General features: G+C 46.2%; 1 protein-coding gene across 1 annotated transcript; it reads right to left on the bottom strand.

Moving 5' to 3' along the window:
- Positions 1-19584, bottom strand: pycr1b (pyrroline-5-carboxylate reductase 1b). Its single transcript, XM_042318268.1, is given in 10 exon segments — positions 1-3484; positions 3560-3723; positions 9527-9619; positions 11380-11493; positions 12891-12921; positions 12923-12975; positions 15569-15748; positions 17860-17930; positions 18162-18250; positions 19416-19584. Coding segments are annotated over 9 exon segments (945 nt in total). The 5' UTR covers positions 18229-18250; positions 19416-19584; the 3' UTR covers positions 1-3312.
- Between the last annotated feature and the right edge of the window lie 5293 nt (positions 19585-24877).

The raw sequence follows: 24877 nt of genomic DNA, 5'->3' as shown, positions 1-24877 counted from the left end.
TTTAATCAAGGCCTTTATTTTTTTTTTTTTACACACACACACTTTAATCAAAGGCCACTTTTAACCGTAATCTAGCTAATCCTGTAGGCTGCAAGCGGTTAGTATTGTTCCGCTGTGATTGGGGAACATTTATCTCCACTGCCGCTTGTCTCCACGGTTTCCCTGCATATTGTCATTACCTTCTACACCTGGTGTCTCGTAAAGCATGTCGTCTATTCAAACTCCAGACGTTTACAATGGACACGCCGTGGAGGACAACTCTCACACAACATGGTCTTCTGCAGTCATATTTCAGAGGCAAACAAACAATTGGCCTGTGTCCTGTAATATTGTTGAAGGCAATATAAAAGTTATTGTAGAAGTAAAATGAACTTGGATGACTTTCTTTTAGTTTGACTTTAAAGTTTAGAGTATAAAAGGAGAGAAAAAAGGCAGGAAATGAACCATGATTTGAATTGCAGGAGGGCTGGGGGTCACCCCCATAACAATTTAAATATCAATGTGCCACCAAAAAGTAGATGTTGACATTGGGTAACCCCAAGAGCCAGTCTGTGCATGCTCATTGGCACCCACATTTCCTAGTGCACTACTTTTGACCACAGCCCTATGGGTCCTAGTCAGAAGTGTTGCACTATATAGGGAATAGAATGCCACATCCACCCTGACCTGAACCTCTCCTGGACCTGAGATGTCACCCACCTCCTTCAGATTGCCGACAGGGTTCTAAAACCGGCGTCTCATTTCCTCCCTCACCAACCAATCAGAATCCGTATCTATGGCAGTGAGGGAAAACTGTCTGCATCCTGACTCCCAAATGCCACCACATTCCCTGTATAGTAGACAACACTGGACCAGGACCCTTAGAGCACTATGTAGGGAACAGGGTGCCATTTGGTACACAGCCACTCTTCACAAATGTCTATTTGTATCCGCGGGGGCACTGGGGTTGAAACTTTACCCAGTCTGTCCCCCGTTGAGTACGTGACGATGACGGGCGATGACATCTGTAGAACTGTACTTGTCAAGGCAAAAAGGGGGGCAGGACATCATCATACTGTACTGTGACTTCCTCTGTGTCTCCAGATGCTGAGTTGAAACAACTGAACAGCTAGAGCTGGGCTGCATCCCAATACTCTATGGTAAGTAGCTTCCTCGACTTGCCTTCTTTCACCAACATGTGCTAACTCAATATACAATGTAGGACAGAGCCTTTGGTAATTGACCATACACATTGTCCTAATCAGTATCAACACATACACATGAATGTTAAAGTGACTGACGACGGAGATAAAGTAAATATACTGGAAGGTTAAATACCACGTTCCCTTTCAGAGACATAATAACATGGTAGCATCTTCTTCACTGAAGGATGAGTCTTCCTCACTTAACAGATAGACTGAATGTCTGCAGATGATCAGATTGTTAAATCACGTTGCTGTGGTTACTGAGATGAAGAACACGTCTCCAGGTCTGGTTTAGTTCTGGTAATCTATGCAGATGATCAGATTGTTACATCACGTTGCTGTGGTTACTGAGATGTTGAACACGTCTCCAGGTCTGGTTTAGTTCTGGTAATCTATGCAGATTACTAGTGGCTAGTGTTCACTTGTCTGGTGGCTAGTGTTCACTTGTCTGGTGGCTAGTGTTCACTTGTCTGGTGGCTAGTGTTCACTTGTCTGGTGGCTAGTGTTCACTTGTCTGGTGGCTAGTGTTCACTTGTCTGGTGGCTAGTGTTCACTTGTCTGGTGGCTAGTGTTCACTTGTCTGGTGGCTAGTGTTCACTTGTCTGGTGGCTAGTGTTCACTTGTCTGGTGGCTAGTGTTCACTTGTCTGGTGGCTAGTGTTCACTTGTCTGGTGGCTAGTGTTCACTTGTCTGGTGGCTAGTGTTCACTTGTCTGGTGGCTAGTGTTCACTTGTCTGGTGGCTAGTGTTCACTTGTCTGGTGGCTAGTGTTCATTTTTTGTCCTGATGGTGACCGCAACATACGGACTATAGAATATGTAAAAAACAAAAACTCAAAACAATTGTTGTTCAGTCAGTCCATAAAATAACACTGTAGGCCAAGAATAATGACAAGAAAATCACAACAAGCAAAAGAAAAGGGTTTTCATGGCGTGATCAGGATTCATATAAAATACATTGGAACTGTCTGTTTAGTACACTTGGTGTAAATCCCAAATGGCAGCCTATTTCCTTTATAGTGCACTACCTTTGACACCTATTGGGGAGGGGGAGAATAGGGTGCAATTTGGGACACTACCTTAGAAATGGCTTGCCTAGGTACCCAAACGCCTTGCTCCCATGAAAACGCTAGACCACTAGCATTAATTCTCCGCAATGAGTCTAGATCTGAGTACCCCGCCCCTGACGGTTGTCCTGAACACAAACACAAAAGGTTCCGATTGGTCCCAGAAACCAATGGGTTGGGCCAGAACCAAAGCACACGTGAGTAAAGAGGCATTTAAAAAAAAAATGTGTCATTGGCTTTGATTGGTTCGAGGTGATCCAATCGCTGAGGACTTTTGTACAACATCCCTCATTATGACATCACCAAACAACTTCAACGTGTGCAGTGAACAGAGCAGTGAACAGAGCAGTGAACAGAGCAGTGAACAGAGCAGTGAACAGAGCAGTGAACAGAGCAGTGAACAGAGCAGTGAACAGAGCAGTGAACAGAGCAGTGAACAGAGCAGTGAACAGAGCAGTGAACAGAGCAGTGAACAGAGCAGTGAACAGAGCAGTGAACAGAGCAGTGAACAGAGCAGTGAACAGAGCAGTGAACAGAGCAGTGAACAGAGCAGTGAACAGAGCAGTGAACAGAGCAGTGGGAATAATTCAGTTTGAGTCATCAGGCAAAAAAAGCCATCACTGAAGCCATCTGTTGCCTGCTTCGGCTGCAGGGGCAACATTAAAAAGAAAACGCTCAGAAAGAAATGAATTGCAAAGAACAGATTCTATGCATTCCTCTGTCATGCAGAATAAGGAATCATGTCAGCTCTATGCATTGCATTTCTATCTGAAATATTCACTGATGATGTTTTGGCCCATTGGGTCGTTATCACCGCGGAGACACACATCCTCAGACAGACTGAAGACAAGGTAGACAGGCGGCATGTTGTACATGCATTTCTGTTCACGTGTGTGTACACGGACTCCCTGTCAGACAGGCTATGGGTCTGTGTGCTGCATTTCAAATGTTGTGAGAGAGAGTGTGTCCATCCATCCATCGCTGTTCTTCTTGACAGATCCTGGGGGGGGTTTCTCCTGACGCTGAGTCCTGGTGTTATAGGTGGTGTGTGTGTGTCTCCATCTCAGTTGTTCTTCTTGACAGGTCCTGGGGGGTTTCTCCTGAGGCTGAGTCCTGGCTTGCCGTTGACCCCTGACCCCTGGCTGACCCCAGGCTGCTGCAGGACCTTGTCCAGGGTGGTCTTCTTAATGGCTGCCGGGGAGATGCGCTCCTGGTCCGCTAGGAACTGCAGCTCCCTGAGGAGGAGGGGAGGAGGTAAGTCAGCATGTCTGTGTGTCTGGTTTCAGGTGTGTGTCTCTCTCCTCCCTCACCGTGTCCTGATACAAGAAGCCTCCACGGCGTTGATGAGCAGACTGCGGAATCCACCACTCTCCATCACGTGCAGGGCGTGGATGGTGGCTCCCCCAGGGGAACACACGTTGTCCTTCAGCTGGCCAGGGTGCAGCTCAGAGTCCAACAACATCTTAGCTGCTCCCTGTGGGTGAAGGAGGAGAGACAGACAGAGGGAGGGAGTCACCATGAGTCAACCACAAAACCAGCAAGGGCATCATATTGACTCCGTTTAGATTTTTTTTGGGGGGGGAGTAAACAAAAACAGTTCAAAGGTCATTATTATTTACAATCTGGGGTTAGCCCGTGACTAAGCGAGTGTTCACACATTGTAAAGTGGGATAGCATCCACCTTAGCACAAGCTAGCTGCCCTGCTCCAGAGTAGCATTAGCTCAGACAGCGCACACTAGCCCCAGAAACACCGCGCACACTAGCCCCAGAAACACCGCGCACACTAGCCCCAGAAAACACCGCGCACACTAGCCCCAGAAAACACCGCGCACACTAGCCCCAGAAAACACCGCGCACACACAGCCCCACTAGCCCCAGAAAACACCGAAAACGCACACAAGCCCCAGAAAACACACACCCCCAGAAAACACAGCGCACACAAGCCCCAGAAAACACCGCGCACACAACAGCGCACACTAGCCCCAGAAAACACAGCGCACACTAGCCCCAGAAAACACAGCGCACACTAGCCCCAGAAAACACAGCGCACACTAGCCCCAGAAACACAGCGCACACTAGCCCCAGAAACACAGCGCACACTAGCCCCAGAAACACCGCGCACACTAGCCCCAGAAACACCGTGCATAAATTGCCAGTGAGTGTGAATCCGGGTCAAGAACATCGTCTAGAATGGTCACTGTCCAATCACAATCCCTTCATGTACATATGCGTGCGATGCGTTCTGCGCGTTACTTTGAGAACTATTCCATCTGAGGACAAAACACTTTCATCCGGGCATAAACATTGGTTGCTATGCCTAACAGAAATGGTTGCTATGTAGCAGGCTGGCTAACGTCTTCTTACTCAGCCAACTAAAGCTAAAAACTCTACAGCTGGAAGGGCAGCAAACGCTCCATTTTCGTTTATTTCATAGATTTAATATTGACATTTACTGTAATTAGATATATCCATGATAATATTATTATTGTTGTTGCATGATTTCGCCGGGATCAGAAAAGTTGCCGTCTCGTTCGTGCACAGCATCGTCTTTACAGGGGTGAGATCTAATTTCATAAGTGAAAAAATGATTTAAGGTCAGGCAGACAGCAAGGTTTATACAAACTAGTACTGTTGGAAATCAAATGCTAGTCTAGAAGCAATGTGAAATAATGTGTTTATAAACGTCGTATTGCTCATAACATTGATCCTGTGTCAGAGATGTTGGTTGCATGTTGTGTTTGTCCGTTAGCTCAGGCCTAAGGAATACAAGTGACTCCGTAGCTTAGTCCAGAGTTAGCAAATGCTTGTGTGAACACAGGTTAATTAGGCTGCCCCAGGACCAGTCTAGCCTGGGGCTCAGAACAATGCAGTGTGACAATGTTTTACATGTGTTCTATACAGGAAACAAAGGGAAATTCCAACGCTACAAAACGGTCCTCCACTCTACTACTGTTACTCTGGTCTGTCTGGTGTAACGATGGGCTGTAATGATATGTTACAGTGTAATGATATGATGTTACTGACCAGTTAGACCTGAGCTGTAATGATATGTGACAGTGTAATGATATGTGACAGTGTAATGATATGATGTTACTGACCAGTTAGATCTGAGCTGTAATGATATGTGACAGTGTGATGATATGATGTTACTGACCAGTTAGACCTGAGCTGTAATGATATGTGACAGTGTAATGATATGATGTTACTGACCAGTTAGATCTGAGCTGTAATGATATGAGCTGTAATGATATGTGACAGTGTAATGATATGATGTTACTGACCAGTTAGACCTGAGCTGTAATGATATGTGACAGTGTGATGATATGATGTTACTGACCAGTTAGACCTGAGCTGTAATGATATGTGACAGTGTAATGATATGATGTTACTGACCAGTTAGATCTGAGCTGTAATGATATGTGACAGTGTAATGATGATGTTACTGACCAGTTAGACCTGAGCTGTAATATGTGACAGTGTAATGATATGATGTTACTGACCAGTTAGACCTGAGCTGTAATGATATGTTACAGTGTAATGATATGATGTTACTGACCAGTTAGACCTGAGCTGTAATGATATGTGACAGTGTAATGATATGATGTTACTGACCAGTTAGAACTGAGCTGTAATGATATGTTACAGTGTAATGATATGATGTTACTGACCAGTTAGACCTGAGCTGTAATGATATGTGACAGTGTAATGATATGTGACAGTGTAATGATATGTGACAGTGTAATGATATGTGACAGTGTAATGATATGATGTTACTGACCAGTTAGACCTGAGCTGTAATGATATGTGACAGTGTAATGATATGTGACCAGTGTAATGATATGTGACAGTGTAATGATATGATGTTACTGACCAGTTAGACCTGAGCTGTAATGATATGTGACAGTGTGATGATATGTGACAGTGTAATGATGTTACTGACCAGTTAGATCTGAGCTGTAATGATATGTGACAGTGTAATGATGTGACAGTATAACGATATGATGTTACTGACCAGTTAGACCTGAGCTGTAATGATATGTTACAGTGTAATGATATGATGTTACTGACCAGTTAGACCTGAGCTGTAATGATATGTGACAGTGTGATGATATGTGACAGTGTAACGATATGTGACAGTGTAATGATATGTGACAGTGTAATGATATGATTACTGACCAGTTAGATCTGAGCTGTAATGATATGTGACAGTGTAATGATGATGTAACTGACCAGGTAGATCTGAGCTGTAATGATATGTGACAGTGTAATGATGATGTTACTGACCAGTTAGACCTGAGCTGTAATGATATGTGACAGTGTAATGATATGATGTTACTGACCAGTTAGACCTGAGCTGTAATGATATGTGACAGTGTGATGATATGATGTTACTGACCAGTTAGACCTGAGCTGTAATGATATGTGACAGTGTAATGATGTTACTGACCAGTTAGACCTGAGCTGTAATGATATGTGACAGTGTAATGATATGTGACAGTGTAATGATGTTACTGACCAGTTAGATCTGAGCTGTAATGATATGTGACAGTGTAACGATTATGTGACAGTGTAATGATATGATTACTGACCAGTTAGATCTGAGCTGTAATGATATGTGACAGTGTAATGATATGATTACTGACCAGTTAGATCTGAGCTGTAATGATATGTGACAGTGTAATGATTATGTGACAGTGTAATGATATGATTACTGACCAGTTAGATCTGAGCTGTAATGATATGTGACAGTGTAACGATATGTGACAGTGTAATGATATGATTACTGACCAGTTAGATCTGAGCTGTAATGATGTGACAGTGTAATGATATGATTACTGACCAGTTAGATCTGAGCTGTAATGATATGTGACAGTGTAACGATATGATGACAGTGTAATGATATCATTACTGACCAGTTAGATCTGAGCTGTAATGATATGTGACAGTGTAATATGATATGTGACAGTGTAATGATATGATTACTGACCAGTTAGATCTGAGCTGTAATGATATGTGACAGTGTAATGATGATGTAACTGACCAGTTAGATCTGAGCTGTAATGATATGTGACAGTGTAATGATGATGTAACTGACCAGTTAGATCTGAGCTGTAATGATATGTGACAGTGTAATGATGATGTTACTGACCAGTTAGACCTGAGCTGTAATGATATGTGACAGTGTAATGATATGATGTTACTGACCAGTTAGATCTGAGCTGTAATGATATGTGACAGTGTGATGATGATGTTACTGACCAGTTAGACCTGAGCTGTAATGATATGTGACAGTGTAATGATGATGTTACTGACCAGTTAGATCTGAGCTGTAATGATATGTGACAGTGTAATGATGATGTAACTGACCAGTTAGATCTGAGCTGTAATGATATGTGACAGTGTAATGATGATGTAACTGACCAGGTAGATCTGAGCTGTAATGATATGTGACAGTGTAATGATATGAGACAGTGTAATGATATGATGTTACTGACCAGTTAGACCTGAGCTGTAATGATATGTGACAGTGTAATGATATGTGTACTGACCAGTTAGATCTGAGCTGTAATGATATGTGACAGTGTAATGATATGATGTTACTGACCAGTTAGACCTGAGCTGTAATGATATGTGACAGTGTAATGATATGTGACAGTGTAATGATATGATGTTACTGACCAGTTAGACCTGAGCTGTAATGATATGTGACAGTGTGATGATATGATGTTACTGACCAGTTAGATCTGAGCTGTAATGATATGTGACAGTGTAATGATATGATGTTACTGACCAGTTAGACCTGAGCTGTAATGATATGTGACAGTGTAATGATGTTACTGACCAGTTAGATCTGAGCTGTAATGATATGTGACAGTGTAATGATATGTGACAGTGTAATGATATAATGTTACTGACCAGTTAGACCTGAGCTGTAATGATATGTGACAGTGTAATGATATGATGTTACTGACCAGTTAGACCTGAGCTGTAATGATATGTGACAGTGTAATGATATGATGTTACTGACCAGTTAGACCTGAGCTGTAATGATATGTGACAGTGTAATGATATGATGTTACTGACCAGTTAGACCTGAGCTGTAATGATATGTGACAGTGTAACGATATGTGACAGTATAACGATATGATGTTACTGACCAGTTAGACCTGAGCTGTAATGATATGTGACAGTGTAATGATATGTGACAGTGTAATGATATGATATGTTACTATGATGTTACCAGTTAGACCTGAGCTGTAATGATATGTGACAGTGTAATGATATGATGTTACTGACCAGTTAGACCTGAGCTGTAATGATATGTGACAGTGTAATGATATGATGTTACTGACCAGTTAGACCTGAGCTGTAATGATATGTGACAGTGTGATGATATGATGTTACTGACCAGTTAGACCTGAGCTGTAATGATATGTGACAGTGTAATGATATGTGACAGTGTAATGATATGATGTTACTGACCAGTTAGACCTGAGCTGTAATGATATGTGACAGTGTGATGATATGATGTTACTGACCAGTTAGATCTGAGCTGTAATGGTATGTGACAGTGTAATGATATGATGTTACTGACCAGTTAGACCTGAGCTGTAATGATATGTGACAGTGTAATGATGTTACTGACCAGTTAGATCTGAGCTGTAATGATATGTGACAGTGTAATGATATGTGACAGTGTAATGATATAATGTTACTGACCAGTTAGACCTGAGCTGTAATGATATGTTACAGTGTAATGATATGATGTTACTGACCAGTTAGACCTGAGCTGTAATGATATGTGACAGTGTAATGATATGATGTTACTGACCAGTTAGATCTGAGCTGTAATGATATGTGACAGTGTAATGATATGATGTTACTGACCAGTTAGACCTGAGCTGTAATGATATGTGACAGTGTGATGATGTGACAGTGTAATGATATGTGACAGTGTAATGATATGATGTTACTGACCAGTTAGACCTGAGCTGTAATGATATGTGACAGTGTGATGATATGATGTTACTGACCAGTTAGACCTGAGCTGTAATGATATGTGACAGTGTAATGATATGATGTTACTGACCAGTTAGACCTGAGCTGTAATGATATGTGACAGTGTAACGATATGTGACAGTATAACGATATGATGTTACTGACCAGTTAGACCTGAGCTGTAATGATATGTGACAGTGTAATGATATGATGTTACTGACCAGTTAGACCTGAGCTGTAATGATATGTGACAGTGTGATACTATGATGTTACTGACCAGTAGTGCCTGAGCTCCCAGTCTGACCGCTAGTCTCCTGGGTAGACCCATCTTCACCCCTCCATCGGCTAGGGCATCCAGAGCTGTGAACGCCTGTCATCACACACACAACCACTTCTTTATTTAGGCCAGAAATCACTCACTGAGGTAAATACATTGTGAGTGGGTTCTTAGCAGTGTGTAATGTGTATGGAGGAAGGTCAACAGTGACTCACGTAGGCATGGCCAGGCCCCTCTACCCCTCTATGATAGGTCAGTGACTCACGTAGGCATGGCCAGGCCCCTCTATGATAGGTCAGTGACTCACGTAGGCATGGCCAGGCCCCTCTACCCCTCTATGATAGGTCAGTGACTCACGTAGGCATGGCCAGGCCCCTCTATGGTCAGTGACTCCCCATGGCCAGGCCCCTCTACCCCTCTATGATAGGTCAGTGACTCACGTAGGCATGGCCAGGCCCCTCTACCCCTCTATGATAGGTCAGTGACTCACGTAGGCATGGCCAGGCCCCTCTACCCCTCTATGATAGGTCAGTGACTCACGTAGGCATGGCCAGGCCCCTCTACCCACGTAGGCATGGCCATGATAGGTCAGTGACTCACGTAGGCATGGCCAGGCCCCTCTACCCCTCTATGATAGGTCAGTGACTCACGTAGGCATGGCCAGGCCCCTCTACCCCTCTATGATAGGTCAGTGACTCACGTAGGCATGGCCAGGCCCCTCTACCCCTCTATGATAGGTCAGTGACTCACGTAGGCATGGCCAGGCCCCTCTACCCATCTATGATAGGTCAGTGACTCACGTAGGCATGGCCAGGCCCCTCTACCCCTCTATGATAGGTCAGTGACTCACGTAGGCATGGCCAGGCCCCTCTACCCCTCTATGATAGGTCAGTGACTCACGTAGGCATGGCCAGGCCCCTCTACCCCTCTATGATAGGTCAGTGACTCACGTAGGCATGGCCAGGCCCTACCCCTCTATGATAGGTCAGTGACTCACGTAGGCATGGCCAGGCCCCTCTACCCCTCTATGATAGGTCAGTGACTCACGTAGGCATGGCCAGGCCCCTCTACCCCTCTATGATAGGTCAGTGACTCACGTAGGCATGGCCAGGCCCCTCTACCCCTATGATAGGTCAGTGACTCACGTAGGCATGGCCAGGCCCCTCTACCCCTCTATGATAGGTCAGTGACTCACGTAGGCATGGCCAGGCCCCTCTACCCCTCTATGATAGGTCAGTGACTCACGTAGGCATGGCCAGGCCCCTCTACCCCTCTATGATAGGTCAGTGACTCACGTAGGCATGGCCAGGCCCCTCTACCCCTCTATGATAGGTCAGTGACTCACGTAGGCATGGCCAGGCCCCTCTACCCCTCTATGATAGGTCAGTGACTCACGTAGGCATGGCCAGGCCCCTCTACCCCTCTATGATAGGTCAGTGACTCACGTAGGCATGGCCAGGCCCCTCTACCCCTCTATGATAGGTCAGTGACTCACGTAGGCATGGCCAGGCCCCTCTACCCCTCTATGATAGGTCAGTGACTCACGTAGGCATGGCCAGGCCCCTCTACCCCTCTATGATAGGTCAGTGACTCACGTGGCCAGGCCCCTATGGTCAGTGACTCACGTAGGCAGGCCCCCCTACCCCTCTATGATAGGTCAGTGACTCACGTAGGAATGGCCAGGCCCCTCTACCCCTCTACGATAGGTCAGTGACTCACGTAGGCATGGCCAGGCCCCTCTACCCCTCTATGATAGGTCAGTGACTCACATAGGCATGGCCAGGCCCCTCTATGATAGGTCAGTGACTCACGTAGGCATGGTCAGGCCCCTCTATGATAGGTCAGTGACTTACGTAGGCGGGGCCGCTGCCACTGAGGCCGGTGACGGCATCGATAAGGTCCTCCTCCACCTCTGTACAGAACCCAACACTGGCCATCAGCTGTTCCAACAACTTACCATCCTCCACCTGCCAGACAGGTAGAGGTAGAGGGGAGAGGTAGAGGGTAGAGGGAGAGGGTAGAGGGTAGAGGTAGAGGGGAGAGGTAGAGGTAGAGGTAGAGGGGAGAGGTAGAGGGAGAGGTAGAGGTAGAGGGTAGAGGGTAGAGGGAGAGGGTAGAGGGAGAGGGTAGAGGTAGAGAGAGAGAACGGTATTAAGATAAGAGATGGAGATTTTACCCTTATTTCACTGTAGAAAAACGTTTTTGCAACGGAAACGGGTTCACCCGGTTTTCTTCTGTTTGGTGCCTAGTGAATGTGTGTGTGTGTGTACCTCAGAACATGCCTAATGTGTGTGTGTGTGTGTACCTCAGAACATGCCTAATGTGTGTGTGTGTGTGTGTGTGTGTGTGTACCTCAGAACATGCCTAGTTAATGTGTGTGTGTGTGTGTACCTCAGAACATGCCTAATGTGTGTGTGTGTGTACCTCAGAACATGCCTAATGTGTGTGTGTGTGTGTGTGTACCTCAGAACATGCCTAGTGTGTGTGTGTGTGTGTGTGTGTGTACCTCAGAACATGCCTAGTGTGTGTGTGTGTGTGTGTGTACCTCAGAACATGCCTAATGTGTGTGTGTGTGTGTGTGTGTGTACCTCAGAACATGCCTAATGTGTGTGTGTGTGTGTGTGTGTGTGTACCTCAGAACATGCCTAGTGTGTGTGTGTGTGTGTACCTCAGAACATGCCTAGTGTGTGTGTGTGTGTGTGTGTGTGTGTACCTCAGAACATGCCTAGTGTGTGTGTGTGTGTGTGTGTGTGTACCTCAGAACATGCCTAGTGTGTGTGTGTGTGTACCTCAGAACATGCCTAATGTGTGTGTGTGTGTGTGTGTGTGTGTACCTCAGAACATGCCTAGTTAATGTGTGTGTGTGTGTACCTCAGAACATGCCTAGTTAATGTGTGTGTGTGTGTACCTCAGAACATGCCTAATGTGTGTGTGTGTGTGTGTGTACCTCAGAACATGCCTAACATTAATGTGTGTGTGTGTGTGTGTGTGTACCTCAGAACATGCCTAATGTGTAATGTGTGTGTGTGTGTACCTCAGAACATGCCTAATGTGTGTGTGTGTGTGTGCCTACCTCAGAACATGCCTAATGAATGTGTGTGTGTACCTCAGAACATGCCTAATGAATGTGTGTGTGTACCTCAGAACATGCCTAATGTGTGTGTGTGTACCTCAGAACATGCCTAATGAATGTGTGTGTGTACCTCAGAACATGCCTAATGAATGTGTGTGTGTACCTCAGAACGTGCCTAATGAATGTGTGTGTGTACCTCAGAACGTGCCTAGTTAATGTGTGTGTGTCTCAGAATGTGCCTAGTTAATGTGTGTGTGTCTCAGAATGTGCCTAGTGAATGTGTGTGTGTACCTCAGCATGTGTTCCTAATGAATGTGCTGTCTCTCACCACGACGAACATGCCTATCACCTGGGGAATGTGGTACTGAAGCAGCTTCTGGGGGAGAAAAGGAGAAGAATGGGTGAGTGAAGGCGAGAGAACATGGGTGATGAATGTGAGAGAGAGAGAGATGGGTGAGTGAAGGCGAGAGAGATGAGATGGGTGAGAATGTGCCTAGTGAATGGGTGAGTGAAGGCAGCATGTGTTCCTGTAGAGAGAGAGAGATGGGCTCCCTGAGGCGAGAGAGAGAGGGAGATGGGTGGTGAAGGCGAGAGAGAGATGGGTGAGCAGAGAGGGTGGGTGAAGGCGAGAGAGAGAGAGATGGGTGAGTGAAGGCGAGAGAGAGAGAGATGGGTGAGTGAAGGAGAGAGAGATGGGTGAGTGAAGGCGAGAGAGAGAGAGATGGGTGAGTGAAGGCGAGAGAGAGAGAGATGGGTGAGTGAAGGCGAGAGAGAGAGAGATGGGTGAGTGAAGGCGAGAGAGAGATGGGTGAGTGAGATGGGTGAGTGAAGGCGAGAGAGAGAGAGATGGGTGAGTGAAGGCGAGAGAGAGAGAGATGGGTGAGTGAAGGCGAGAGAGAGAGAGATGGGTGAGTGAAGGCGAGAGAGAGAGATGGGTGAGTGAAGGCGAGAGAGAGAGAGATGGGTGAGTGAAGGGAGAGAGAGAGAGATGGGTGAGTGAAGGGAGAGAGAGAGATGGGTGAGTGAAGGGAGAGAGAGAGAGGGTGAGTGAAGGGGAGAGAGATGGGTGAGTGAGTGAAGGAAGGGGAGAGAGAGATGGGTTAGAGTGAAGGGAGAGAGAGAGATGGGTGAGTGAAGGGAGAGATGGGTGAGTGAAGGGGAGAGAGAGATGGGTTAGTGAAGGGGAGAGAGAGATGGGTTAGTGAAGGGAGAGAGAGAGATGGGTGAGTGAAGGGGAGAGAGAGATGGGTTAGTGAAGAGTGAAGGGGAGAGAGAGATGGGTGAGTGAAGGGAGAGAGAGATGGGTTAGTGAAGGGGAGAGAGATGGGATGGGTGAGTGAAGGGGAGAGAGAGATGGGTGAGTGAAGGGGAGAGAGAGATGGGTGAGTGAAGGGGAGAGAGAGATGGGTTAGTGAAGGGGAGAGAGAGATGGGTTAGTGAAGGGGAGAGAGAGATGGGTTAGTGAAGGGGAGAGAGAGATGGGTGAGTGAAGGGGAGAGAGAGATGGGTTAGTGAAGGGGAGGGGAGAGAGATGGGTGAGTGGGTAGTGAAGGGGAGAGAGATGGGTTAGTGAAGGGGAGAGAGATGGGTGAGTGAAGGGGAGAGAGAGATGGGTTAGTGAAGTGGGTGAGTGAAGGGGAGAGAGAGATGGGTTAGTGAAGGGGAGAGAGAGATGGGTTAGTGAAGGGGAGAGAGAGATGGGTGAGTGAAGGGGAGAGAGGTAAAGAGAGAAACACTTGTAAGATTTGTCAAGATCAATTATTTGACAAGAGAACATGTGTGAGTGGATGGATGGGGGGTCAGACTGAGGATGATAATATTGGTTAGAGGTGGTACCGGAGGGAGCCTCCTACTACACGGAGGTGGTACCGGAGGGAGCCTCCTACTACACGGAGGTGGTACCGGAGGGAGCCTCCTACTACACGGAGGTGGTACCGGAGGGAGCCTCCTACTACACGGAGGTGGTACCGGAGGGAGCCTCCTACTACACGGAGGTGGTACCGGAGGGAGCCTCCTACTACACGGAGGTGGTACCGGAGGGAGCCTCCTACTACACGGAGGTGGTACCGGAGGGAGCCTCCTACTACACGCAGGGAGCCTCCTACTACACGGAGGTGGTACAGGGAGCCTCCTACTACACGGAGGTGGTACCGGAGGGAGCCTCCTACTACACGGAGGAGGTACCGCAGGGAGCCTCCTACTACACGCAGGGAGCCTCCTACTACACGCAGGGAGCCTCCTACTACACGCAGGGAGCCTCCTACTACACGCAGGTGGTACCGGAGGGAGCCTCCTACTACACGCAGGTGGTACCGGAGGGAGCCTCCTACTACACGCAGGTGGTACCGGAGGGAGCCTCCTACTACACGCAGGTGGTACCGGAGGGAGCCTCCTACTACACGCAGGTGGTACCGGAGGGAGACTTCTAAATGGAGGAGACGGGGCTCTGTTATGTAAATAACAAAAGGTGACGAGGACAGTGTCATAAAAGGAGATTATAGGAGGAATTCTTGGGTCCTGGCAGCACTGGTGTTTAAAAGAGACCTGGTCCATTGACCGTTCTTTAGGTTCTTCAATATTGGGCCAGTTACCGAATGGTTGCTAGTTCAAATCCCAGAGCCAATGATAATAATATTAACAACAACAACTCTGTCCATGTGCCCTTGAGCAAGGCACTTAATCCTAATTGTCTCCATGGGCGCAGTACTACTATGGCCGACCCTGTAAAACAAAACATTTCTCTACCCATGTGACCATAAAACATTGCATTATGTTTTCCTCTGACATTGAGGACAGAACTAAATAGGCACTACCTCACAAGACTATTTTTCAAGTGATCCATGGACTCCACCAGACCGGTCCAGGACAGGTTCTGACCTTCTCTATAGAGCTGATGGTGACTCCACCAGACCGGTCCAGGACAGGTTCTGACCTTCTCTATGTGTCCATGCAAGTGTGTGTTTTCTGACCTTCTCTATAGAGCTGATGGTGACTCCTGCAGCACAGGACACTATAAGGTGTCTGTCCTCTATGTCTGGTCCAATCTCATCCAGCACAAAGGGGATGATGTGGGGTTTGACTGCCAGGAACAGGACATCACTCTTGTTCACCACCTCCTTGTTACTGGTGGTGAGGATAGCACCCATTTTCTAGAGCAGGAGGGAGAGACAGAAAGACGGGAAGACAGAGGGAGAGACAGGTTAAGAGTGAATATGCAAGGCCTTCTAGGATGTGTACACACACAATGCAGAGCCCTCATACAAACGTTGAAGCATTACCTACCTATACACTCAGACACAGACAGACCCCCTCCAGGGGCACGCAAACACCCCCACCCCCTCCAGGCCACGCAAACACCCCCACCCCTCCAGGGGCACACAAACACACCCACCCCCCCAGGCCACACAAACACATCAGCTGACCACCTGTTACGCGAGTGCAGGGTAAAAAGGACCTTGTGGCTGCAATGAGCCATGGTAAGTTGCTAGCTAGCTTGAAACTTAACTTATGAAAAAAATTGTCAATCACTAGTTAAATAAAAGGTAAAAAAATAAAATAAAGTGTTAACTAGGCAAGTCAAGAACAAATTCTTATTTTCAATGACGGCCTAGGAACAGTTGGTTAACTGCCTTGCTCAGGGGCAGAACGACAGATGTTTACCTTGTCAGCTCGGGAATTCGTTCTTGCAACCTTTCGGTTACCAGGCTACCCGCCTCTAACCACCAGGCTACCCGCCTCTAACCACCAGGCTACCCGCCTCTAACCACCAGGCTACCCGCCTCTAACCACCAGGCTACCCGCCTCTAACCACCAGGCTACCCGCCTCTAACCACCAGGCTACCCGCCTCTAACCACCAGGCTACCCGCCTCTAACCACCAGGCTACCCGCCGCCCCAGGTAGCCTTGATGATATTACTACGTTAACTAGCTTGTCCTGTGTTGCATATAATCAATGTGGTGCCAGTTAAATTATCATCAGATCACAGTCTACTTCAACTTCACCAAACGGGTGATGATTTAACCAAAGAGCATTCGAGAACCAAACACAATCGTTGCACCAATGTACCTATCCATAAACATCAATGCCTTTCTTAAAATCAATACACAGAAGTAGATTTTTTTAAAACCTGCATATTTAGTTCAAATAAATGCATTTTAGCAGGCAATATTATCTAGGGAAATTGTGTCACTTCTCTTGCGTTCAGTGCAAGCAGAGTCAGGGTATAATGCAGTAGTTTGGGCCGCCTGGCTTGTTGCGAACCAGAATTTTACACAATTATGACATAACATTGAAGGTTGTGCGATGTAACAGCAATATTTAGACTTAGGGTTGCCACCCGTTAGATAAAATACAGAATGGTTCTGTGTTTGACCATATTAATGATCAAAGGCTGTGTGTTTATTAGAATTAAGTCTATGATTTGATATTTGATAGAGCAGTCTGACTGAGCGGTGGTAGGCAGCAGCAGGCTCGTAAGCATTCATTCACACAGCACTTTACTGCGTTTGCCAGCAGCTCTTAGCAATGCTTGATGCACAGCGTTGTTTATCACTTCAAGCCTATCAACTCCTGAGATTAGGCTGGCAATACTAAAGTGCCTATTAGAACATCCAATAGTCAAAGTTACATGAAATACAAATGGTAGAGAGAAATAGTCGACGCGTCATAATTCCTATAATAACTACAACCTAAAACTTCTTAACTGGGAATATTGATCCACCAGGTTTCATATGTTCTCATGTTCTGAGCAAGGAACTTAAACGTTAGCTTTTTTACATGGCACTTTTACTTTCTTCTCCGACACTGTTTTTGCATTATTTAAACCAAATTGAACATGTTTCATTATTTATTTGAGACTAAATCAAGTTTATTTATGTATTATATTAAGCTAAAATAAAAGGGTTCATTCAGTATTGTTGTAATTGTCATTATTACATACACACACATAAAATATATATTTTTTTATTTAAAATCGGCAGGTTAATCGGTATCGGCTTTTTTTTGGGGGTCGTCCAATAATCGGTATCGGCGTTGAAAAATCATAATCGGTTGACCTCTAATCCACACCTTCCAGGCCACGTAAACACATCCACACCTTCCGGCCACGTAAACACATCCACACCGTCCAGGCAAGGCCATTTAAACAACACACATACACAACACACACTTCCTCTCAACCTCAAACAGACAAAACAGGTAAGCCTGCACAGGCCTGTCCCTCTCTCACACACAAACAGAACAAACATCCCTGCCTCTTACCCTCAGGCCAGCAACAGTAGGCAGATCAGTATCTGGAGAACTGGCTATGATTCTCTGAGTAGCTATTACACCTGGGGGAGAGAGAGAGAGACAGAGGATGGGCACAGAAAGGATTAAAGAGAGGGGAGGTCAGTGCACAACACAGATTTGCGTCACTGGAACTGCAACTGATAACAGCTACCGTTTGTTGACATTTCAGGGCCCTGTCTTGTGTACACGAGCAGTCAGAGTGACCTGCCCTGGCCAGACAGATTTTTAAAAATGGGTCACGGCCTGTTGGTAACCGGTTGGCGGTTTCTTACCCGCAGATGTGAACCCTTTCACCAGCGCGTGAGCCAGCTGGCCGGCTCCGATGAATCCTACACTCATCTTTCCGGTGAAGTGGCTTGTCCTGCAAAGCCCAGATCTTACAGTCAGCACAAAAACATTAAATATTACAGCCAGCACAAAGGCACAATAACCTTAGCTAAACAGTTACACGCACAAAAAGCTTACTGCTCTCAAGTTATGTGCACATATTTCTTTACATCCCGGGTTAGTGAGCATTTTCTCCTTTGCCAAGATAATCCATCCACCTGACAGGTGTGACATTTCAAGAAGCTGATTCAACAGCATGATCATTACACAGGTGCACCTTGTGCTGGGGACAATAAAAGGCCACTCTAAGACTGTGCAGTTTTGCCACAGATCTCAAGTTGAGGGAGTGTGCAATAGGCATACTGAATAAAGGAATGTCCACTAGAGCTGTTGCCAGATAATTTAATGTTTATTTCTCTACCATAAGCTGCCTCCGTCATTTTAGAGAATTTGGCAGTATGTCCAACCAGCCTCACAACCGCAGACTACGTGTATGGAGTCATGTGTGCGAGCGGTTTGCTGAGGTCAACGTTGTATACAGAGTGCCCCATGGTGGCGGTGTGGTTATAGTATGGGCCCGGAATAAACTATGGACAAAAAAAAAACACAATTGCATTTTATAGATGGCAATTTGAATGCACCGAAATAACGTGACGAGATCCTGAGGCCCATTTCTTTTAAGGTATCGGTGACCAACAGATGCATATCTACATTCCCAGTCATCTGAAATCCATAGATTCGGGCCTAATTCATTTATTTCAATTGACTGATTTCCTCAGATGAACTGTAAAATTGTTGTATGTTGCGTTTATATTTTTGTTCAGTATACTTCCGTTGGGAATATTTAGCATAACATTTAGTTAGGTAGGTTAACAGTAGGCAGCTTGCATGATCTCGTTTGAGGTTCAAGACATCAATCAGTACATTGTAGTGCATAACTAGCCAGCTACAACCAAATAATTGTACACTTACTGTAGCTGTTTAGCAATTTGTATTAGTTCTTGCAGCAGCAAATATAGCTAGCAGGGCTTGTAACATTAGCAATGGCTATTTACAGTAACTTAGTGGTGCAGTAACGTTACTATTTTGGTCTTTGATGCTTCCTCGCTAGCTAGCTTGTCTGACTGAGCAATAAATGAATGAATGAACAACAGAACATACATTGCTTAAATTGTTCTTTGCAAAATAGGAACTCTTACCTTCTGTACGATTTTCAACCCCTTTGGCCGCTGGACAGACACACCGGTGCAGTTACCGTTATTTCACCGGTTTTGGAATGAAACAAAACACCACTTCGTTGTCAACGTGGCTTCCAATCCCTATGTGTTCCGGGTAGCCGTCATGACGCGCATGAGAATGGACCAATGAATGGAGACTCCTTACCAATCCGCGTAAAGATTAGGCTCGTTGATTCACTTATGGGCGGGGTTTGTGGTCTCCGGTGCCCAGTTGCATCATTTTCCAGAGTAATAAGTAAGTGGAGCCAAAATATAGGTCAAGTTCAATGCCATATGCACATTGTAGAAGTAGGTTATGTTTATTTTGTGCCAATATGTCAACCACTTAACTTCCAGTGCCACCATATATAACCTATAGAAAGTGTGGGACTGAATGAAATCAGTTGAACGAGCTGTTGAAAAGAAGAGGGCTATGAGTGCACTGTGAATGTGTTATAAATGAATAAAGTAGGTTCTAGTAAAGTCGTTCAATGAGTTGGGGCCACCTCTCTTCTTCTTTTCTTCTTAATCTGCATTGATCTCAAAACTGCATTGATCTCAAAAGCCTGAGACACTCTGATCGGATGGGGAAAACAGACTACTGAGACACTCTGGATGGGGAAAGCTTTGTTAGACTACTGAACACTCTGATAGACGGATTTTGTTAGACTACTGAGACACTCTGATAGACGGATGGGGACAGAAAGCTTTGTTAGACTACTGAGACACTCTGATAGACGGATGGGGACAGAAAGCTTTGTTAGACTACTGAGACACTCTGATAGACGGATGGGGACAGAAAGCTTTGTTAGACTACTGAGACACTCTGATAGACGGATGGGGACAGAAAGCTTTGTTAGACTACTGAGACACTCTGATAGACGGATGGGGACAGAAAGCTTTGTTAGACTACTGAGACACTCTGATAGACGGATGGGGACAGAAAGCTTTGTTAGACTACTGAGGACACTCTGATAGACGGATGGGGACAGAAAGCTTTGTTAGACTACTGAGACACTCTGATAGACGGATGGGGACAGAAAGCTTTGTTAGACTGTTAGACTACTGAGACACTCTGATAGACGGATGGGGACAGAAAGCTTTGTTAGACTACTGAGACACTCTGGGGACAGAAAGCTTTGTTAGACTACTGAGACACTCTGATAGACGGATGGGGACAGAAAGCTTTGTTAGACTACTGATGGGGACATGGGGACAGAAAGCTTTGTTAGACTACTGAGACACTCTGACTGGGGACAGAAAGCTTTGTTAGACTACTGAGACACTCTGATAGACGGATGGGGACAGAAAGCTTTGTTAGACTACTGAGACTTTGGATAGGGACAGAAAGCTTTGTTAGACTACTGAGACACTCTGATAGACGGATGGGGACAGAAAGCTTTGTTAGACTACTGAGACACTCTGATAGACGGATGGGGACAGAAAGCTTTGTTAGACTACTGAGACACTCTGATAGACGGATGGGGACAGAAAGCTTTGTTAGACTACTGAGACACTCTGATAGACGGATGGGGACAGAAAGCTTTGTTAGACTACTGAGACACTCTGATAGACGGAAGCTACATCTGTAGGACCATATGCAGCGACACAAAAAGGAACTAGCACATTCCGTGCATAACAGACTCCCCAACCCAACCCTGTCACCTGAGCTTCCCCCCAGCAACCTCTCCCCTCTCCCCCTCAACCCAGGTCAACAGCTTGATGATCCCCGAGAACATTGCCCCCCCCCTTCCCCGTCTTTTCCAAACTGCATACATTCAGACCATGTGTGGGTCTAGACTAGCCTGGTTTCCATTCTCTATTCAGCTATAACATTCCACTCCTGCTACCACCGGAGTAGCAATGAGATTAATGTCAGCTACAAAGACTGATACCCAGACTAGAGCTAGACTCCTGACGGAGCGGATTATCCAGGAATCTACGAGATGCAGAATTCCCTGCCTGCCAGACATTCTCGGAATGCTGGACACTCTGAAGTTCCATGAAGGTGACTTAGTTCACCGGAATCATAGGACAGGAAATTCTCAAAAAGCCTCAAAAAGCCAAATATTACCAATCGAATTAACATAATATATTTCCTTTTCTTTCTGTCTGCTCTGCTCCCAAGATAACTCATCTGGCATTAATATGAGAAGAGACAGACATATCTGTCTATCGTCAGGGTCAGCTCCGTTTAATTCCAACTCTTTTACATTTGACTTTGTTGTAATAATCGGTGACAATATATATTTTTTTAAGGACTGAAACTTCTGTCTGAGGGCCCTCACTAGGAGCTTCACTAGGGGCCTCAATAGGAACCTCACTAGGAGCCTCACTAGGGACCTCACTAGGGACCTCACTAGGAGCTTCACTAGGGACCTCACTAGGAGCTTCACTAAAGACCTCACTAGGGGCCTCACTAGGAGATTCACTAGGGACCTCACTAGGAACCTCACTAGGAGCCTCACTAGGGACCTCACTAGGGACCTCACTAGGAGCTTCACTAGGGACCTCACTAGGAGCTTCACTAAAGACCTCACTAGGGGCCTTACTAGGAGATTCACTGGGGACCTCACTAGGGCTTTACTAGAGGCCTCACTAGGATATTCACTAGGGACCTCACCAGGGATTCACTAGGGGCCTTACTAGGAGCTTCACTAGGGCTTCACTAGGGGCCTCACTTGGGCTTCCCTAGGGCTTCACTAGGGGCCTCACTAGGGGACTCACTAGGAGCCTCACTAGGGGCCTCACTAGGGGACTCACTAGGGGCCTCACTAAGGGATTCACTAGGGGCCTCACTAGGGGACTCACTAGGGGCCTCACTAAGGGATTCACTAGGAGCCTCGCTAGGGGACTCACTAGGGGCCTCACTAAGGGATTCACTAGGGGACTCACTAGGGGCCTCACTAGGGGACTCATTAGGGGACTTACTATGGGCTTCTCTTGGGGACTCACTAGGGGCCTCAATAGGGACCTCACTAGGGGACTCACTAGGGGCCCTATACATGTATATAGGAAGCAACCCAAATGACACCCTACTATTCCCTCCCTATGTAGGGCGCTACTTTTGATCAGGATCGGGAGCCATTTGGGACAGAGCCATGTCTTCATACAGCAATCTGTTTCTTATCAGAACATGCTCTCTGCTATTACATCCATTTCAATACACATTCAGTGATCAAACTATACAGAAGGTTCATAACACTTTGTTTTGTAAGACCTGACTAGACACAGAGGGGGGGGAGGGGAGGGGAGGGGAGACCTAACTAGACACAGAGGGGAGGGGAGGGGAGACCTAACTAGACACAGAGGGGAGGGGAGGGGAGGGGGAGGGGAGGGGAGACCTAACTAGACACAGAGGGGATTCTATTTCAATCAAAAGTTGAGGTCAAATCTAAGTTTTCCTAATTGATTTGAACAGAATTGCAAATCAAGAAACACATAGCCACCATTTGCTAGTGAGACAGTAGAATATTAAAAGGGATATGTGATTGGTCGGCTTTGGAGTTTTCCCTTCCTGGATCCCTGGGTACTTGCTGTCTGTCTGGGTAATTTGACGAAGACCCTTAAAATTAGACATAGGCTCAACCACTGTGTGTCCCCACTTTAATGAGCGCTATGTCCCCTGTCTGTCTGAATACATTCATTGACGGTGTTCTGTCTTTCTTGTGTTCGTTCTAAAATGACTCCAAAGTCCCTTGTAGATAAAAACTGTGCTTCCATTTTTCCTAGTCAAGTGTGTTTGGGGCTCCAGATACCTGCAGGTAGAACCACATTCTGTTTTGCACTGTGCTGAACTGAACTATGGAGCAGACCTGGGTTCAATTAGTATTTTAAATCTTTGCTCTAGCCTGCCTGGAGTGCCAGATAGGTGGGGTTTACAGTGTTGTAAACTATTCTATTCGTCCATTATGCCAGGCAAGCTCAATCAAGCACAGATCAAGTATTTGAAATGATATCAAATAGTATTTGAACCCAGGCTTCGGACGGAGTGAGAAAAGAAGAATGCCCTGCAGTGGAATACCGTTCATACCAGCAGAAGCTATATATACACATCAGAATGCACGGCCAAGGGGGGTTCCGTTCCAACTATCCCAGCTGTTAGCCTCTCTGTCAGTTGTACAGGATGAGAATGAAGTCAGCTAGACCCTAGGTAGAGGTTCCCCTTAGGTACAGCGACCATATAAATCAAGCGTCTCAGAGTAGGTGTGTTGATCTAGGATCAGTTTAGCCTTTTAGATCACAATCATTTAGTTTATATGGACAAGGGGGACTTGATCCTAGATCAGCACTCAATGCCCATTCCCAAATCTACCCCTTGTCACTGGGATGGGGTCTGAAACCTGTGGCCCGGGGCCATTTTCGTCCCGACACCTGATTTATTGCGGCCCCACTGGTGGTGTCAAAACTAGCCTTTCTCTCTCTCTCTCTCAGAGTATTTGAATATATTTAATGGTGAGGAAATATAAATATTTCAGGGAGCCAAGAAGAGATTGTAGCTGGCAGAAAGAACATCTGTGGCAAAATTAATGGTTCAAAATCAATGTGATCTCTCAAACACTCAAACATAGTTGTTTTCTCCATCCAACTAATCTTGAAAAGTGTCTGAATGAAAAACGTATTGATTTGTGCCTTCCAGTCCCCCCCCCTCTCTCTCGCCCACTCTGTCTTTCTCTCTTCCTCTGCTCTCTCTCTCTCCTCTCACAAGTCAATTTAACACTGACTGCCTTGGCACTATCTATTCCCCTGTGTGAGTACTGAGGCGTGACAACACTTATTCGCTCTTTTTCTGAAAAAGAAATCCCCAGAGATTTATTAAAAATACCACAGACTGCCTGAATCAGTTTGGTTTGCAGAGGGGAGAGGGGGCATCTAGGCGAGGCGTGGACCACACACACACGCACACACACACACACACACACACACACACACACACACACACACACACACACACACACACACACACACACACACACACACACACACACACACACACACACACTGCTTGTCGGGTGTAGAGATACGCATAGCTAATAACACAGGCAGACAAGTTCTCTCCAGGGCACTCATCTGTCTCTCTCTCTCAGATGGAGGAGCACAGAATGGAGAGAGAGAGAGATGGAGGGAGGAGAGGGGGAGAAGAGGGCAGGAGGGCACGCAGAATGGAGAGAAAGAGATGAAGGAGGGAGGAGAGGGACAGAAGAGGGCAGGAGGGAACGCAGAATGGAGAGAGAGAGAGATGGGGAGGGAGGGGGAGAATGGAGCGCAGAATGGAGAGAGAGATGGAGGGAGGAGGAGGGAGGAGAGGGGGAGAAGAGGGCAGGAGGGAGCACAGAATGGAGAGAGAGATGGAGAGAGAGAGGGCAGAATGGAGAGAGAGAGAGAGAGGGAGGGAGCACGGAGAATGGAGAGAGAGAGAGATGGAGGGAGGAGAGGGAGGAGGG

Source organism: Oncorhynchus tshawytscha, unplaced genomic scaffold (genome assembly GCF_018296145.1).
Source record: "Oncorhynchus tshawytscha isolate Ot180627B unplaced genomic scaffold, Otsh_v2.0 Un_contig_4324_pilon_pilon, whole genome shotgun sequence".
Taxonomy (NCBI): Eukaryota; Metazoa; Chordata; class Actinopteri; order Salmoniformes; family Salmonidae; genus Oncorhynchus; species Oncorhynchus tshawytscha.
The sequence above is the reverse complement of the archived record's forward strand: the minus strand, read 5'-3'. Positions and strand labels throughout refer to the sequence as shown.